The following is a 19261-nucleotide window of genomic DNA, read 5'->3' on the forward strand; positions in this document are numbered from 1 at the left end:
AATGGTGACATTTGTTGAGAAGGCTGAGAGCAGGGATTGTAGTTGTGTCAGGTGTGATGGGTCTTTTGTTTTTCGCCATCTCTTCTCAGCAGCTCTGAGGTTAGTGCGCATTGATCGAAGGGAGTCAGTAAGCCACGGGTGGGGCTGCATGGGTCTTGCGGGTCTGGTAGTCAGAGGGCACAGGCGATCTAAGCAGGAGCTCAGTGTTGTGCAGAGTGACTCTGTGGCGTCATTGACCTCAAGAGATGAGAAGGTGCTGGGGGGTGGGAGAGCAGAAGTCACAAGGGCAGAGAAGTGGGTGGGAGATAGGTTGCGGAGATTGCGCCGGACGGGTACAGGGGGAGCGGACACAGTGGGTTGCTGAGGGAGACAAGCATTGAGCTGAATAAAGTAATGGTCAGAGAGATGTAGAGGAGTAACATTTACAGAGTTAATTAGGCAGTGTTTGGTGAGAATGAGATCAAGTGCATTACCTGCTTTGTGAGTTGAGGGGGTGCATACCTGCTGTAGCTCAAAGGACATACAAAGTATGTCAAAGTATCTCAAAGTAGATACAGGATTCAGAATATTACACAATTCCTTGATGTATCAGTCTGTGTTTCTGGTCTTCCCATAAAAGTTGCTCCATGATGTCAGCTTGGTGGTGAGCCGTCTTCGACTTTTGGGTGAAGAGATCCATCAGTTGAAGAAATGGGGTGGATTGAGACTTGGAATCCTAAAAATAACATGTATGGACAAACTGTAAGTCAAAACCTTTACTATTTATTCTTTCAGAAAAACGCTGATGTTGATACTTAAAGAATAACCAAACTGTAAGTTCAAACTGTAAGTATAGGATTCCACATAGCAGAAAGATTATAGCAACAGAAATATTAGAAAATTGGGAAATTTCCTACGTCCTACTTTTTTGGGTGCATTGGCCCCTCAGTTTAACCATAAAACCTAGGCAGACAACGAAATTACCTCTAGGTGGAGACAAAATATTGTTTTAAATTCATAACTAATCTTTATAATACTAATATTTAGCTATTTTAAGGAATTGCCACTGTCTTGCAGATAGGTCATCATAACCATTGTGTGTGTGTATAGCTGAACAGCAGTGTTCAAAAATAAATAACAGGACTGTTATTTAGAGAACACAATCTTTGTGTATGGAAGTCCTGTAAATCTTTCAGATACAGTAAAATACACTATAATCTATAACAATAAAATACTCTGTAACATTGTGTTGTAAGTAGGTTAATAATTGTTAAGTGTGTTAAGGAAGTATGAGTAAAGTTCAGGTGTTTAGTGGCTGTGAAGGTGAGACTTTATGCCACATGCAGACTGCTCCATGGGAGGTTAGCAGGAAACCTCAAAGCTTGTCCTTGATGCTGGATGGGGCATAAAGGTGCTGCTTTGTGGTCATAACTGGATGGTAATCCCTGTACCATCAAAAATATCTAACACCATCATATATACTGAGTCTATATACTGTAGGAGAGCAGCAGCACAGTCATCTCAGATTACCACATTTCTCTATGTGCTTGAATTCCTAGATCAGATACTTGTATCTGACTGGATTTAGCATAGACTTAATTATGTCTGAGACCTGTGTAATACATTTATATTTATTTACACTTATATAGCGTCTTTCTAGATTCCCAAGGACACTGTACATTCAACACTGAATGCAAACACACACACACACACACACCTGCACAAGAAGCAACAGTCAAACATACTCTTACACAGGATCACACTGCGTACTCTTGACTAGGATCGACCATCCACATAGAGGACTACATCGGGCACTAGGGCTTCACCTATCCAGAGCACCAATCCATATTTGGTTGGGAGTTAACCAGGGTCCCCGGAGGAATCCCAGGCAGACACAGGGAGAATATGGAAACTCCACCTAGATAGGACTTGAACCCAAGGTCCCAGCTCTGGGAGGCGAACGTGATAACCACCGTGCCACCCATTTAATAATCAGGCAGACAGTACCTTGCTATCCATGGTGGTCATGTAAATGTTGAAAATGTTGTGCACATAAAAGAGATTAAAACAATATATTATAGTAATTGAGAAAATAGCATGAATATTATGCAGGTGACAGTGCAGAGGTGCATAGAGGCAGCCACACAATATTGTAAGGTCGTAAGAGCATGAAAAAGGGACTGTGCACTGTAAACAGACTGTAGGCTAACAAAAAAATCCACACAACGGTACCTCATTAAAAAGTTGCAGGATATAATAAGATGTTAATGTGTCTGTGCAAATGCATGGATAAGAAATCTGTGCATAGTGCTAGTTCCAAATTTGTGTAATTTTTACATAACATATTTAACATATTTTTCATGTGCTTATTTACAAAATGGCTGGTATTGCCTATGAAGCTGTCAACTTGGGATCCTTTGTCTAAGAACATCCCAAAGAAGTTAAACAGATGTAAAAAAAAAAAAAAAAAGTTTACAGTTTATGTAAAACAGTAATATAATTTTAATTGCACATTAATAAAATTTATTTGAATTTGGATAAAGAACCAATTTATTTCAGCATACAGAGCAATTTTTTTATTGACCTTAGGCATATTTTAATGAGACGATTGGCTTAAATTAATCCTCAAAATATAGGAATGATTGCCCTTAAAATCTAGGACTTTATTGCTGATGTGAGAAACCATATTGGACCAATGTATCATTTTGCTTCCTTTTTGTTTGTTTTTACTCTTGCAGGGTTGAAATTGTGTTTTCCAGTGTCAAGGCTTCTGTCAAATTTGAGCTAAGTCTGGCTGTCACTCTTGACTATCCATTCAGTTGTCTTCAAATGAAGAAATTTCAAAATCACATTGGCACAACCAGGTTTGGAACATTTTTGGGTTTATTCACTTTAGTTTTTTTCTTTTATAGTAATGAACACATCATTAGTTAACATATTACTTATTGAAATGTCACATAACAAGGAATTCTAATCAAAAGCATTATTCGTAATTATAAGAAAAGGCTAATTATCTTAGGGGTACCAGTGCTCTTCTAAAGCTACCACAGACCCAAACCCCCAGCCTTCTCATATTATGAAGTATTGTACCATCATTCTAGATGGGCAGAGGGGTTGTACAATCCTGAGAGTCTACTCACCAGATAAACTTGTATTCCATTTATGCATTTGATCTGTCAGTATACTGTCATTTATTATCCCCTTTTCCTGAAATGACTGACCTTGTAAATTATCAGAATATCTCTGCTGTTGATTTTCTCCTTGTTTAGCTTCTCATTTGGTGTAAATGTTTAAAACATGTGATTTGTTGCTGCATTTTCCACAGGGCTGACCAGATTGAAAACATCTTAACTTCAGTTGTACCATCTAAGAACTACCTGACCAAAGTTGTCAAGAGAATTCATTCTGAACTTATGAGCTGAAGTTTGTTTCTAGGACCCTTGTTCTCAGTTTATGCCTGAAAAACAGTTGATCTACATGGCTCAATGTTTTGTGCATGCAATTGTATACCTGCGTAAACTTTTTAGGTGTCAGTGTAACCAAACAACAACTAATGTATGATACGAGTTTGTTTTGTTTTGGTGTTGGTTGTCAGCATGTGAGAACAAGCAAATTATTGCAAATGTTTGTTTTCTATCAACCAGTAATATACACAGCACTTTTTTTTTTGCTGAATTGTTGCTCCCCTGTATAAATTGGCTAAAAACTATATCTTCAATAAAAGGTGTATCTGTATACACAGAATGTGTATCCTGTATATCAAATAAATGTTCATTTGATTTGATGTTATTTTAATTCTTTCTTATAGAAAACTGCTCAGATGTGCGGAATATTTAAGGCCCATTGTTTTGCAGCATTCCCAAACATTGCCTCAGATGCTAAATATAAACATCAATATGAACGATCTGTGAAGATTTTAATTTTTACAGGTGACACCACTTTGGTCTCATAACCAACAGAGAAGAGGGAAGGAATTCAAGGAAATAGTGTAATGGTACTGTAGCAACCGCCTACTTCTGAACACAAAAAGCTGTAAATATATGTTGGACATAAAATCCTACTGAAGAACAGACTCCAAATTGTCCAAGGTAAAAGAAGTTGGCTATAATTGTGCCAATATAAATGTCTGCTGATGTGTCCTGAATACAGTGGCTAAATTATAGCTATATGGAATGAGTTCTTCCATCCACTTTGTGTAATAAATTTACAAACTATGTCACTGCCATGGACAACTCACATTTTAAATAGAGCAGCAAATCCCCAACTGAAACTGACAATGTGTCTTAGATAAATGTACATATGCTGTAATAAAACAAATATTTATAGTATGCCTACTCTTGAAGGAAAATATTTTATACTTGATTATATATATTTTTTATACATAATTTTCATGACTAGAATATTCAGTGTATTTGTATTATTTGTCAGACATGAGTGTCCCTGCTATGACAAATTACTTTAATTATCATTTGTGAGTGTGTGGGGGGGTAATGATTATGTTCTGATTTTTGTAATGTGGAAGACTGCAAAATCAACCATTTTGGAATGAGAAAATAACACAGGTGTACCATGCATTCTTGAGGATATTAACCTGTTAATCCTGCGAGTAATGTTGCATTAGGGAGTGAAACTTTGAGGGTGTATATATATATATAAGAAAACCTGAGCTCTCATTTCAGTCATTGTAATGTTGCAACTAAACCCTTATGAATTATATGTTGACCAAAATTGAGCATCATACTGTGCTGGACTGGATTTTGTTGGGTTTTTGTTTGTTAGTTTTGTTGTCCCTGTTACCATCTGTGTGGAAAACTCTTTTCCAGTAATAGCGAGATATCTGTTTTATTTCCCCCTTCTTCCCACAAGTAATTCAACAACTAATTGCTAGATCCAACTTTATAACTTAAGGGTGATAACATGGGGAAAAAATTCAATGCTTTTCATATTTTGACAAAAGTGAAATCACAGTGCCGTGTTGAGCTGGCTATTAACAAAACCCAAAAGCAGTTCTGAACTGCTTCCACAAACACTTTTGGTAGCATATCCTGCTGTGGTAAAGGCTTATTAACAGATTAAAGAAGATCAGGTGTTTAACACTGACCATTTTCAAGCCTCAAGATATTGTATATGTACACTGTTAGCAGCTCTACAGCCAAATCTGAAAAGTTATTTAGTGGATACATGTCATATAAATTCATATTTGAAGAGAGAAGAAGGCAGGTTAGGGATATTTTAGGGTTATTTTATTATGTAATATAGTAGAGGTCAGGCAGATGAGCTTAACATATAGCAAATACATATCCCCTTTCCAGATGCTGTTTTTGGCTCATTTTAGAGCAGTTTGTGCTACTCCACTTTAACAGGTAAGTTCTACAAATAGAATGATCATTCATGGCCAAGGCATTCATTCACCTTCAGGCTTTGGTTTCCATCATTTAAGTTCCAATTGAGAACCTTTAAAAACAGAAAAAAGTCAACAAAAAAAAACCCCAAAAAGCACCTATTATTTTAGGGGTAAACAATGTGTTACTGGGTGCTGAGGATAACAGACTAGCCATTTCTTTATATTTTCTTATTCACTAGAGTCTTGTAAAATTTTAAGCAAAAACAGTGTTGTGGAGTTTTACAGCATTTTCTGAAAGTAGACAATACCTACCTCAAAGTGCCCAAAATGGTTAAAATAGTCTGTCACAAAACATAAATGATTTATTTGATTGTTCTGCGATAAAACATATTTTTAAGTTTATTCTAGTATATTTTGGCCCAGGTGGCGTTCCATAGCGCTCTTTCAGTCAAACGCACTCCTTTACCGTGCGCCTTTGGGGCGCTCCTCCTGTTTCCAGCCGTTCCCTATCTTTCCCAGGCCCAGAGAGTAAATGTAATCTCTGCACTCGGTCTGTGTCCCTGCTATTGGTTCACAGAGATGTCAATCACTTCTGACCCGCCCCCTTAGCTGTGAGCGAATCCCTGTGGAGAGCGGCGTTCAGCAGCGCACCCATCCACTGTTAACGGCACTGTTGCTAGAAGACAATGATTGAACAAAACGATTTGTACCGTTTAGTATTTGGCTGTATTTGAGTCATCAGTAACTACTATTCATTCATAAACACGGTTTGCGGAGCTGTAGATGTCACAAATCACTCACTGAAGGTGAAAGTAAGTTGGAGTTAATTAAACACAACATGTGAAGGGAGGCCAAAACCAGAAGAAATGTTCCAAAACCCAAAATCCGGACAGAGGGATAAATGAGGTCAAAAGAGAAAAATGAGGATCAGGCAAAAAGTCACAAAATTAAAAACTATTGTCTCAGAATTGCAGAAATAGTCTTTACTCTGCAACTATGTAGACAAAACAGAGCTTAAAAGAATACTGTGTAATATTTTTGCCTTAAAATTTCAGCTTCAAAATTATTGTGATCCTTCACTGACCCACAAAAGTGAGAATTGAGCCTCTGTCGTTGCTACTTTTGGTCCCGCACGGCAGAAACTGCACTATGCAACTTTTGGAGGAGGGTAGGAAACCACCTCTTCCCTTCCCCTCCCAACCAGTTTCCGTACAGTGCTGTAAAAATTAATTGCACTAGGGGGAGCCCCAAGAGCCGGAAAAAACCCAGAATCTTGCCTAGTGTTCCTAAATTAGTCAAATTTATGGTATACACAAGTGACCTATGCCATTGTGAAAGTTTATACTTGTGCGTTGGCATCTGCGTCTCTCTGCATTTACACCGCCAAACCACTAGGGCTGAATTTCAAACATCATCTTCAACCCTATGTAGTACACAATGTAGTGGTGTGGTATTAGTTTTACAAATCTCTAAAGTGCACTATTTAGGGAGTGTGTCGTGTAGAGGAATTAATATTTCTGGACTTCTTGACTTGAACAACGTGACCCATGTTCATCTGACTGCAGACTAATAACAGTTGTGGTCTGCATAGACGTGACGAGTTATATTTCTGGAAAGGCGCACATCAGGTCACTCTGCTTACAGCCTAGGTTTAACACAGAAGCATACATTCAAAATACTCCGGAGACAGTGACCTCTTTTGGTTTGGAGGGGCAGCACCTAGGGTGTATGTAATAGTTGATAAAACATCATTCATTGTATGAATCAGTCATTTCTGCTGTATACATCTATGTCAGACTAATTAATGACACTCTATTAAACGACTGGCGAACCTAGAGTGACACTAGAGTCTTTTCACCTACAATGGGTTAGGCATGAGCCTTGTAATAAAAATCATAATAATAGGACCTTAGAGCCATTATACGTCATGGTTCTTTTACATTCAACACTTCAGTACATTTGAAGGTAAATGCTTTTGTACTTTTACTCAAGTGGAGATCTACAAAGAGGACCTTTACTGGAGTAATATATTATCTTGGGTATCTGTACTTTTACTCAACTACATGGTTTGGGTACTTTGTCCACCACAGAGTGGCACTTTCCAGCAGGAAAAACTAGTGGGAAAGATGTCTAAGATTAAAGCATAAAAATGATAATAATACAACATCTTTAGGAATCCAAGTGGTTCTTCTTCAGTTATCACAGAAAAATGCTCCTTAGGAATATGTAGCAGATAGGCTAGTTGGTTATCTAGCATGTCAGCCGTAACGTTATTAGGTGTAGAGGGTATCAGGTTGTCTGCTTTGACTTATTTAGACAATAATGAAAATGGTGTGAAGACTAAATGAAGAAGCCATTGTGCACAGGAAGCCCTAATAGTTGCGTTGCTTTATTTGGAAATCCCTTAATGTGTTGGCTTTAGATATTGACATGTTTATGTTGTTGTTTTTTCAAATTCATTAGAGCAAATTTGTGTGAAGCTGTCATGTAGAAATATATATAATAATATATACAATAGATGATTTTAATTTTGTAAAAAAACTGGTTTATTTTAATGAAAATTTTTAGCAGTTATTAAGATCCTTATTTTTAAGTGGCCTTTATTCCATTCCTCTAAATATCTCAGAGAAAACCTTTGTGACTCCATGGTGACGCCAACTGTCTGGTCCATTAACTATTTTAAGATGAGCAGAATGTGCCACCTGTTCCTCCTCATCTGGGCCACTTGACAAGTTTGCTTCCCCTGCATCATAACACTCCGGCGACTATCTTACCACAGTGCCATTCACAAACTCCTGTCCTGCACCTAAGAGCAAATAACTTTCACTGACTTCATTATTTTTTCCAATTTTTAATCATGGCTGAAGCTGGGTACCCAGAGGACCAATTGGAAGTACAGACATTGGAGGATGAATTTGGAGAAATAATAAGGAGTAGATCGGGTAAGTGGAAACTCATTGTAAGGAGTGCCCACTCTGCTATCACGCTCATAGGATTAGCAGGTCATCTGTGCTGCCAAGACTATCTTTCATATACGTAGTTCCCCAGTGCCGCCGTGTGTGACAGCCTTTCCACAAACTCAATTTCCTTCGGTGTAAATAAGTGGCTATCGCTTTATCAAAGACATGCTTATATTAAAACATGACTTTAAACTATTTATATAGATATATAGTGTTATATCGGGTCTATCCTCAGGGTGTATACAACATTTGATGCTTAAATCTATATTATTAAAGTAGTTATTGTTCATATTGGGAGTTTTGGTCTGCTAAGCTGTTTATAGTTTAATGTGTGTTTTAATAGAACTTATTTCTATGGGACGTAATCTTTTTGCCTGTAAGCACAAGACTCAATTTTGAGTCCACGTTAGAGTGAGCTATATTTATTCTCATGTTGATATATGGTCTTAACAGGCTCAAAACAGCTGCAGTTGCCTGGTGTAAGATTTCATGTGTCCTTGTTTAAGCCTGTCGTATTGTTGTTGACAAGCAGTTAAAAGTCATACGAACTGTGTACATTTTACCACAAATGTAATCCTAATAGCAATGATATTAATAATTGCTGAAACCATTGAGACAGCACCATGCGAAGAAGTTGGCATGCCTATTAATCCTGCTTTTGCATGTTCTGCTGAGTATCTTGGTAATCTCGAGCACTCCTTAAGTTTTATGTGACTGTTTATCTCTGGATGTTGCCAGTTTTACCCGCTTGCTTTTCATATCTATTCCCTATGTTTACTGCACAAACTAGGGGTGTGTGCCCTTCCCTGTTTCTTACGCATACTGTATCTTGTCGTGCACATAATCTACAGTAAATAAAATGTGTATTTATTTAATTTTTATTTACAGTGTAATGCAAAGACATAAACACAAGCTTATGTTCATTTAGCTAAAACAATCCAATAATATTGTGATATACCTCACCGTTTAAGCATAGAAGAAAACAACTTGTTTATATGTGCAGATGTAGTGCAGTAATGGCTCTCTGACCAAAGGATGAATTTTCACACCTTAGGTGTGTTGTTCTCTGCTCTTTGATGTCTAGCCTGGCAGGTCGTTGTGTGCATTTTAGTCTCAAACTGTGGAAACGCTGGCCCTCCACGCATTTTGTTTTGCCTTCCCCAAGAGACAAGACTGTGACCACCCACACAGCACTGTTCATGCAAGATGGCAGAGTGCAGTATGAAACTTTCAGGTGAAAGCCACCCTCCAAATATTCTTCCACGTGTAACAAAATCCCGTAATTTAGAAAATGGCTCATGGTCATGAAACATGCACAAATGTACATATAGCTTTTCCAGAGGGAGCTAGACAGTCATTTTAAATAGACTACAGAGTGTGTCATAGGCTTATTAAAGAGCCTTGTAGTGAATTAAGCAATGTGATACATTTTTAATAATAGAAGGGATATTTCCCAAATCTATTCCCAAGTTCAATGACACATAAATAATTTCTCCCAAGTGTTAGTAATTGGAAGCTTATGAGATATGAGGTAATAGACTATTATAAGCTGCAGAAAACACATTGACCCCTCTTAAACGCCATAGGCCTGTAAAGCATTTATTTAAGATAATATAAGAGTGATCAGGAAGGTTATTTAATTCTTTTAAATCCTGTAAAGAACTTGATTGCGGTAGATATCTTCAAGAACTTGACTTCCTTGGTTTTACCATGGCCCACACTACAGGATAATTTTGAAGCTGATTTAGAGGCTGACTTGCTTCCCCCAGTAATCACAAAAGGTCTCCTGATTTTAGGATGATTATAAATGATTATCCTGTAGTGTGGGGAGCTCGTGATCCTCTCTCAGTGTAGTCGGGGCCACCCTGATTGTGAATTGTAAATATGAAACCTGTCCAATATTTATGAGTCAGAATCCTGTAGTGTGGGATGCACACTGATTCTCAGGTGCCTGAAGGATCCTAAACCTATGAGAGCCTAGCTGGGGTTATGCATTCATTGGCATCCTCTATATTTGTTTATAACTGCTCTCGCTATATAGCAGTTGGGAAGAAATTCCTGCAAGGCACAGCTGTCTGTTGGGCATCTAGCAACAGATTTGCTAGCGTTAGACATTAGACATTAGAATGGATATCAACACGTTAATTTTATTTACATTTACATTTGTGCATTTGGCAGACGCTTTTATCCAAAGCGACTTACAATAGAAGATTTAACATTCAAACTACAGCACAATTTATACAAAATACCTTACATTCAGTGCAATATGCCAGGAAGTAATAAGTGTATTAAAGAAAGACGTTCAGTGCAAAAGATACTCTCGGAAGAGCTGGGTTTTCAGGGATTTCTTGAATGCGGAGAGGGTTCCTGTTGCTCTGATGGTGCTTGGAAGCTCGTTCCACCAGCGTGGTACCAGAGATGAGAATAGCTTTGACTGACCTGTACGGGGGGTTGGCCGTGTTAGTTGGCGCTCCTTTGAGGAACGGAGAGGACGGGCGCTAACGTATGGTTTTAAGAGTCTATTGAGGTAGATGGGAGCAGAACCAGTGAATACTCTGAAGGCCATCATTAGTGATTTAATTTTATTATCACTTAATTGATCCCATACTGTCAAATAAAGTTCCAGAGGAAAGCCATCCAATCTGGGAGGCTTATGTTTATTCTCTGACTCTACGGCAATTTTAAATTCGCTGAACGTCAAGAAACCTGGGATGTTCTGAATAATAAATAAATAAAATCCTTATCTTTAGTTGAAAATAGTACAGGGACTTTTTTTTAATACATGCCCATTTTGGATTTGATGCCAGCAAACATTTTTCAGAAACAGGATAACAAAGGATAACAAAGTTGGGACAGGGCAACAAGGGCACCTCAGCTGTGGATTGAGGCAGGACAGTGCCCTTGAGCAAGGCACCGAACCCTCATCTGCAGTCTAAATCTAAACCCACAAAACAATCTAATTAGATTAATTGGCAACAGGTGGGGTTCTGGGGTTTTGAGGTTTTTTAAAAAGCATATTAGAAAGGCTGAGTCTTTCCAAATTAAAGATTATACATGTTTTGAAAAAACATACTTCCATTCAATTTCATTTTCAGGGAAAGCCTTGCTTATTTCAGTGAAACACATTCTGCATGGATTACAAAGGCAGGACTCTAAAAAAGTGATAAACTATTCTATCACCCACTGAAAACAACTGGTGCTTTATGAACAAAAAACACTGTAATGGAGTCCCTGTGCTGCAGGTGAAATCCTATAACAAGCCAGAATGAGAAAACCTTTCACTCTCAAAACTACAGCAGTGTGTTCTCATCAGTTTCCAGTTTGTTAAAAGGAAATGTGGGAAAGATGCCCCTGTCCAAGCTTTTTTTTTTTTTTTCAATTGTCTTAAACTGGCTTAAAATAATAATAGAAAAAGCATATGTTACAAAAAATGAATTTGAAATTAAAAGTGATGTATTTAAATGAAATATTTACATCCTATGCACATCACTGCATTTTGTTTTTAATTTACATTTTCATGACATGGGGTTTGTATTAAATAACAATAATAAAATTAAAATAATCAAAGAAAATATAACATAACAAACGTTACCATTTTATAACTTTATGCCAATTTAGAATTGTTCACCGCGCCCCTAAAATGAATTAAGCAGAATGAAGAAAAAGATGACGATGATGATGAATGTTTTGTCAGTGTCACACTTCAAAGGTGGGTCAGGATAGCAAGTGAAGTTGTGTAATGCTTAAACAAACCATACCAGAGCATCCCAGAGAGGTCAAACTTTTTCCCAGGCAAATAGTGCAATAATTAAAAAAGAACATTGGTCAGTATATAGTGAAGGACTTGGGGCTTTTCATTATCTAAGGCACATTATATTATTAAAACATTCAGAGAATCCGGAGAAATCTATATCCAAGGAACAAGGACAAAAATCAGTATAGGGTGGCTTCTGGCTTCCAGGCTGCACTGCATTAAAAACAGAACTCACTGCAGGTCTGCAGTCCAAACATGTCACCCGCTGATTTCTCAGGTTTAACATTTGATATGTTACATTTTTCGATTAAATTTGGGGGTTAAAATTATTGGGTTTCCTCCGGGTGCTCCGGTTTCCTCCCACAGTCCAAAAACACAGGTTGGTAGGTGGATTGGCGACTCAAAAGTGTGTGTGTGTGTGTGTGTTGAACATTCCCTTTTTATATACATTTTACCCTTGACCCACATTTTTTTGGATTGTATACTCTCCAACTTCTTCCACACTGTTCTGTATCTACACTTCATTTAGTTCTTTGCAAGTTTCTGCTATTCTTTTTGCATGACACACCAGGTAAACAAATCTTCATTGTAGTATTTTGAAGAATGGCACGACTTGCGACCAGGTGTTGACCAGAGAAGAAAGACTCCCTCTTTTGAGTCTTGGTTTCTCCCTCATGGAATGTATATTTACTTCCAGCTGCTGCCATATTCCCTAATAACTAATCATCATTACATCAAATGAAGTAAAGTTATGACCAAGTGACTCAAATATAACTATGGTTTGTTTCCATGAGCCTTTACAAATGTTTCTAAATTAAATCTGGTTCCAAAATGTTTTGGCGCCTTTTTTTTTTTAATGAATTTGATTTAAAATACCGTTATATTATCTCTTCCTGTGTGTATCTGGCACTGGTGATTGATTCTAACTATAGCCTCTAGGCCATGTGTTTCTCTCGGGCTGTGATAGCTCCTGTCAGAGGAGGAAAAGAATAGTTTATAGATCACTCCGCGGTATAACCTACACGTCGGCAGGGAAAACAGTTCTCAGCGGATCAACTAACCGCACACGAAAGACTCAGGGAAGAAAAAAAAAAAGGAAACTGCACACGCGTTCACCGACAGCTGCTGGCAGAGGATGTAAGCATGGAGAAATAGTACGACGCTGTTATTCCGGCCGAACGTGCGCTTAGACCCAGTCAGCGGGTGATATCACTCCGCCTTACTGCTTCAATACAGGTAACTTCCCAGACGCTTTTTGATACATGTCTTAATGAGCACTGCTTACCACAACGATACGTTCTTGGTTAGAAAAGGAGGGTTTTCCTGCTTATTAGCAAGCAATTCGAGCATCGACTGCGAGGAGAGACTGAAATAGACAGAAACTGAACTGGGATGCTAGTGTTGTGTGGTCACGCTTTGTTTTTTTTACCTAAGGATAACCATCTTAACGGTTTTTATTAGGTCGTGTTGTCACGCGATTAATTTTGGATTTAAGGGGTGGGGGGGGGGGGGGTGTTAACATCAGATTATCTAACCGTTTGTGCGTCCGCGATATGAGGGACTAACCCCCGATACAAACAAGGCTCTAACTGCCCACATGCGCTTAATTATTCCTTATTGTTGTCATGTCGAGGAATGCGTTATATTCAAGGTTGTAAACAAAGTTGGGGGGACATGTTTACGGCATGTATGTCTGTCATTTCAATTCCCTCGTGCACGGCTCATTAAGACACTTATTTAAAATAAAACAAACCTAACGCTGTTACAGCGTGATTTTTTTTTTAATTTACATTTTACTGGAGATTTACATTTGACTGTAGTTGGGTCTTAAAAAAAAATTATAAGGGCATTGAAATAACTGAGAAGTCTGAAATTTAGTTGAGTTTTGGATTGTTTTGCTTTGTTTAGGGAGATTAAGTTGCTAAGGCCGGTACATTCTGGTCCCACCAATGTCTTTGCCCGTCAGCTGCAGCTCAACCTAGTTTACCTTATCATCCTATTTGTACAAGGGCGGATATAATCCAGCGAGCTACACGCTAGATTGTGGCGCAGACAAACCAGCTGCCACCTGCCTTAAGTCACGCGCCTGATCCGTTACAAACACGTATTCATCCTCGCGACTCTCTGCCCGCTTTATATATAAATAGAGTCAGGCCAAATTCCAAGATTCCAAGATGGAAAACGAGTTTTCTTTGAGCATTTCACGTAACACTTGACAAAACAAAGGTGGCAGGGTATCAACATATTACACTCTCACTTATTCTTTGGAGTTTATAAAGTCACAACACAATTTTGAACTGATATTTGAAAATGTATAACTAAAGTTACACAGTCATATCAGAATATTATGGCCGCTTCTTTGTTTCTACATTCACTCTCCAGTGTCTCAGCCCGATTGACCACACAGGAGTGCTTTGTACTTCTGCAATTAAAGACTGGAGCCCATCTGTTGCACTGCATAAGTGTTTGCCCCCTTTAACCCTGCTTTTCAATTTTCAGAGCTGCACAAGGCAACCACAGAGCAAGCGCGATTTGTGTGGTGGATCATTCTCTGTGCTGCTGTGACACAGACGTGGTGGTGTGTTGTGTGCTGCATGTTACCTACACTACTCGATTGTACTTCACTGTGTTCACTTGTACCTGGTTGGTTTTCTAATACCACAGCTTTCCCCGGAAATATAGCTTTCACTAATGGAACCACAACATTGGTGACAGTAACGTTAAGTATTGTTTACTCATCGTGTATTTGCAGATTGTTTTTGTTTTTTAGGACTCAGCCATGTATCACTTAAGAGAGATCAGAAGAGTTTTTCATTCCTTGTTGCACTGTCCAGGTCTAGCAGGATTCTTACGTCAGCCACCAGGAGCGTTTGTACTTTTTGAGGACACGATGGCGTAGTTTTACAAGCTGCTGTTGTGAGTCATATGAAAACTTAACTTGGAGATTTTACAAACGGCTGGTTTATGATGGATGTGTGCATTTTGTTGCAATTCACAAGTTTCTCTGGTCAGTCAGCGCTCTGCAGGGTTTATACATCATGTTTTATTCCATACTTGTCTTGCTTGGAACCACGAGCAAACAGGTACCATGTGCCACATTTGTCTAATGGAAAAGCAAAATCCAAAGTAGACTTAGTGTAGGTACCATACAGTGGAAAAGCGGCATTAGTGTATGTTGCGCTAGCACAGGTGGATCAGGCACAGCAAACACAGAGGTGTTTAAAAACTCCAGCAGCCTGCTGTGTTTAATCCACTCTTACCAGCAAAATTACACACAACCACCACACCAATGTCACTGCAGTGCTGAGAATAAGCTACCACCCAAATCATACCTGCATTGCGGTGGTCCTTTGGGGGTTCTGATCATGAAGGAACAAGGCGAAAGGGGGCAAGCAATGTATGCAAAGCAACAGATGAACTACAGTCTTTCATTATACAATTACACAGTGCTCCACCAATGTCAGTGGAGCTGAGAGAGTTACAGTGAGTATAGAAAAACGAAGGTAGTCATAATGTTTTGGTTGATTGCTTTTTATGCACATTGATGATTTTGAGGAGGAAAATAGTTAAATTTTTTTTCCTGAAGGGTACTAAAGGAGTCAAGCCTTTGTGCTGTAGTGGGATTCTATTCAGGACTAAAAAATTCATTTCAAATCTGCAGCTGCATCATTCTATTCAGGGTCACAGTGGGGCTGAAGCCTACCCAGCAGTGGGAGCAAGACAGAAACACACCCTGAACAGTGCACCAGTCCTTCATAAGGCATTACATGTATTCAGGAATAACAATAAACATTTACTCTCTAGGTCTCTAGGATGTTTCATAACTAAAATCTAAATCAGACCCAGAGGTACTGCTTGAGTTTTAAAATACTGTCCACTCACTGTCCACTTTGTTAGATAGTTCTACCTAAATGGTCAACACTGTAACTAATGTCAGAGTGAGTAGCTCATCTGTTGCTGCACAGTTTGTGTCTGTTGTCTTCTAGTCCTTTGTCAGGATTCTCTTGGCTGGACATTTACTGTTGTTGGACCATTCTCAGTACAGTAGTGACACTAATGGCTTTCAAAACCCTAGCAGCCCTGCTGTGTCTGATCCACCTGTACCACCCCTTTCTTCTCCATAACAATGTGAAATAAATGGCTGTAGAAGATAGTCCCTTCTTAGGGATTTTCACTTTGGTCCAGCTTTGGAAATTGGCGGCCAAGCCATCCGCAATTATATCCGAATGCACATATAGTTTTTTTATTACAGAGATCACAACAGAGAACAGATAGAGAATCAGAAACCCCTGATTGAGTAAATTGACCAAGAAACCCCTGATTAACCAAGATTGATGCCTCTGTTACTACATCACTAAATGCATGTAATAATAAATTTGAGTAACATTAACAAGTCAATAGGATTATTTTTAATTTCAAATCACTTTAAGGAGGCAAAACACGCATTGCTTATTTCATAGATTTAAATATACTGTTATTTATGACGACATATAGGACAACGATTCCATAACAATGCGAAATAGCCACTGTAGAATGTAGAATGATGGCTGTAGAAAATATTTCCCTCTTGTCATGTGTACAATTGCTTCAGCGTGTGGTTCTAAAGCCATCCTGCTAACTAACCGCTCTGAAAACAGTAAACTTACAAGAGCAAGCATAAAAAAATCAAAGTGAGCACAAAGTGAAGACTGTGTTAAACTTCCGGTTTGAGAGATATTATTTGTTTTTGCGAAATATGGATTTGGAGTATGAAAACCAAATAACCATCCGTTTTTCAATTTTTAATATTTGTTTTTAAAATACAAAAGAAGAACGACCAAGAAATAAATGGACCGACCTACTGCCAATTTCCTTTTCATTTTCCACTTTTCGTTTTCTTTTTTGGGCTGAACAACATGCTGATATATGTTGATTAGCAGTGGACGGGGCTACACTCCCTGCTTCTCGTGTGACACTTGCCGGAACTCCTGGGCGAAGCCTTGGTGATAGCAGAGCCCTGGGTCACAGCAGTTAGCCACAGGAGTCTGCTTTACCCAGAGAGCTGCGGGGGTCTGCTTCACCCAGTATTTAATGCTTTTCTTATTCATTTGCAGATGAAAGAGAAGACATACAAAAGAAAACATTCACAAAATGGGTGAACTCACAGTTTTCTAAGGTAAGGTGATCTGTATGGACTTTCTTTTAGATATGGAAAATTTCCAGTCTGTAGGTACATTAGTTTTACAGAGTAATGTACAAACCGGATTCCGAAAAAGTTGGGACACTAAACAAATTGTGAATAAAAACTGAATGCAATGATGTGGAGATGGTAAATGTCAATATTTTATTCGTAATAGAACATAGATGACAGATCCAAAGTTTAATCTGAGTAAATGTAACATTTTAAAGGAAAAATATGTTGATTCAAAAATTCACAGTGTCAACAAATCCCAAAAAAGTTGGGACAAGTAGCAATAAGTGGCTGGAAAAGGGAAATTGAGCAAATAACCAACAGCTGGAAGACCAATTAACACTAATTAGTTCAATTGACAACATGATTGGGTATAAAAAGAGCTTCTCAGACTGTCAGTGTCTCTCTGAAGCCAAGATGGTACAAGGATCACCAATTCCACCATTGTTGCGCAGAAAGATAATGCAGCAATACCAGAATGGTGTTACCCAGCGTAAAATAGCAAAGACTTTTAAGTTATCATCATCAGCCGTGCATAACATCATCAACAGATTCAGAGAATCTGGAACAATTGCTGTGCGTAAGGGTCAAGGCCGTAAAACTCTACTGGATGCTCGTGATCTCCAGGCCCTTAAACATCACTGCACCTCAAACAGGAATGCCACTGTCAAGGAAATAACAGAATGGGCTCAGGAATGCTTCCAGAAAGCATTGTCAGTGAACACAATCCACCGTGCCATCCGCCGTTGCCAGCTGAAACTCTACAGTGCAAAGAGGAGGCCATTTCTAAGCAAGCTCCACAAGCTCAGACATTTGCACTGGGCCAGGGGTCTTTTAAAATGGAGTGTGGCAAAATGGAAGACTGTTCTGTGGTCAGATGAGTCACGATTAGAAGTTCTTTATGGAACACTGGGACGCCATGTCATCCGGACCAGAGAGGACAAGGATAACCCAAGTTGTTATCAACGCTCCGTTCAGAAGCATCACTGATGGTATGGGGTTGCATGAGTGCTTGTGCCATGGGCAGCTTGCATGTCTGGAAAGGCACCATTAATGCAGAGAACTATGTTCAGGTTCTAGAACAACATATGCTCCCATCTAGACGTCATCTCTTTCAGGGAAGACCCTGCATTTTTCAACAAGTTAATGCCAGTCCACATTCTGCAGCAATCACAACATCATGGCTACATAGGAGAAGGATCTGGGGACTGAAATGGCAGCCTGCAGTCCAGATCTTTCACCTATAGAGAACATTTGGCGCATCATAAAGAGGAAGGTGCGACAAAGAAGGCCCAAGACGATTGAACAGTTAGAGGACTGTATTAGACATGAATGGGAGAGCATTCCTATCTCTAAACTTGAGAAACTGGTCTCCTCTGTTCCCAGACGTCTGTAGAGTGTTGTAAGAAGAAGGGGGGATGCCACACAGTGGTAAAAATGGCCTTGTCCCAACTTTTTGGGGATTTGTTGACGCCATGAAATTTTGAAACAACACATTTTTCCCTTAAAATGAGACATACTCTCAGTTTAAACTTTTGATCTGTGATTTGTGTTCTATTCTGAATAAAATATTAGATGTTGGCTCCTCCACATCATTGCATTCAGTTTTTATTCACAATTTGTTTAGTGTCCCAACTTTTTTGGAATCCGGTTTGTATATAGGAATGGGTATATATATGTCCATCTTGGATTTATTGGACTGTGATTCATGACACCCAAGAAACAATGGGAGAAGGGCAAAATAATTGTGAAAAATATAAGTGTTGGGGGTATTTTTCACAAACAGGACACTATTAAAATGTATTAATGTATAAAGCATCCACCAGGAGAAACAGATATCAAACTCTCTGGGAAAGAAAAGAAGGGACCATCTACACCAGGGGAAATTAAATAAACCCCATTATGGTCCAGGTAGATAAAAAAAAATCAAGCCAAGGACTTGAACATAATGTATAACTTGCATTATGATCTATTCCATATCTTGTACAGTAAACCAACCTTGTAGTTATAGCAGTGTTTTATGTAGTAAACAACTGAATGTCAAAACAAATTAC

General features: G+C 38.7%; 2 protein-coding genes across 4 annotated transcripts in view; both read left to right on the top strand.

Moving 5' to 3' along the window:
- Nucleotides 1–3839, top strand: part of knl1 (kinetochore scaffold 1) — a 30665-nt gene extending 26826 nt beyond the window's left edge. For all 3 annotated transcript variants that reach the window (XM_066661548.1, XM_066661550.1, XM_066661549.1), the window contains exons 23-25: nucleotides 620–741; nucleotides 2718–2843; nucleotides 3305–3839. In XM_066661548.1, coding sequence (XP_066517645.1) covers nucleotides 620–741; nucleotides 2718–2843; nucleotides 3305–3401 — 345 coding nt within the window. In that variant the 3' untranslated portion in view covers nucleotides 3402–3839. The remainder of the gene's footprint in view (nucleotides 1–619; nucleotides 742–2717; nucleotides 2844–3304) is intronic.
- A 13291-nt stretch (nucleotides 3840–17130) lies between these two features.
- Nucleotides 17131–19261, top strand: part of dmd (dystrophin) — a 163759-nt gene continuing 161628 nt past the window's right edge. The window contains exon 1 of the mRNA XM_066661558.1: nucleotides 17131–17192. The gene's annotated coding sequence lies outside the window, so the exon portion shown is untranslated. The remainder of the gene's footprint in view (nucleotides 17193–19261) is intronic.

The sequence above is a fragment of the Hoplias malabaricus genome, chromosome 2, assembly GCF_029633855.1.
Source record: "Hoplias malabaricus isolate fHopMal1 chromosome 2, fHopMal1.hap1, whole genome shotgun sequence".
Classification (NCBI taxonomy): Eukaryota; Metazoa; Chordata; class Actinopteri; order Characiformes; family Erythrinidae; genus Hoplias; species Hoplias malabaricus.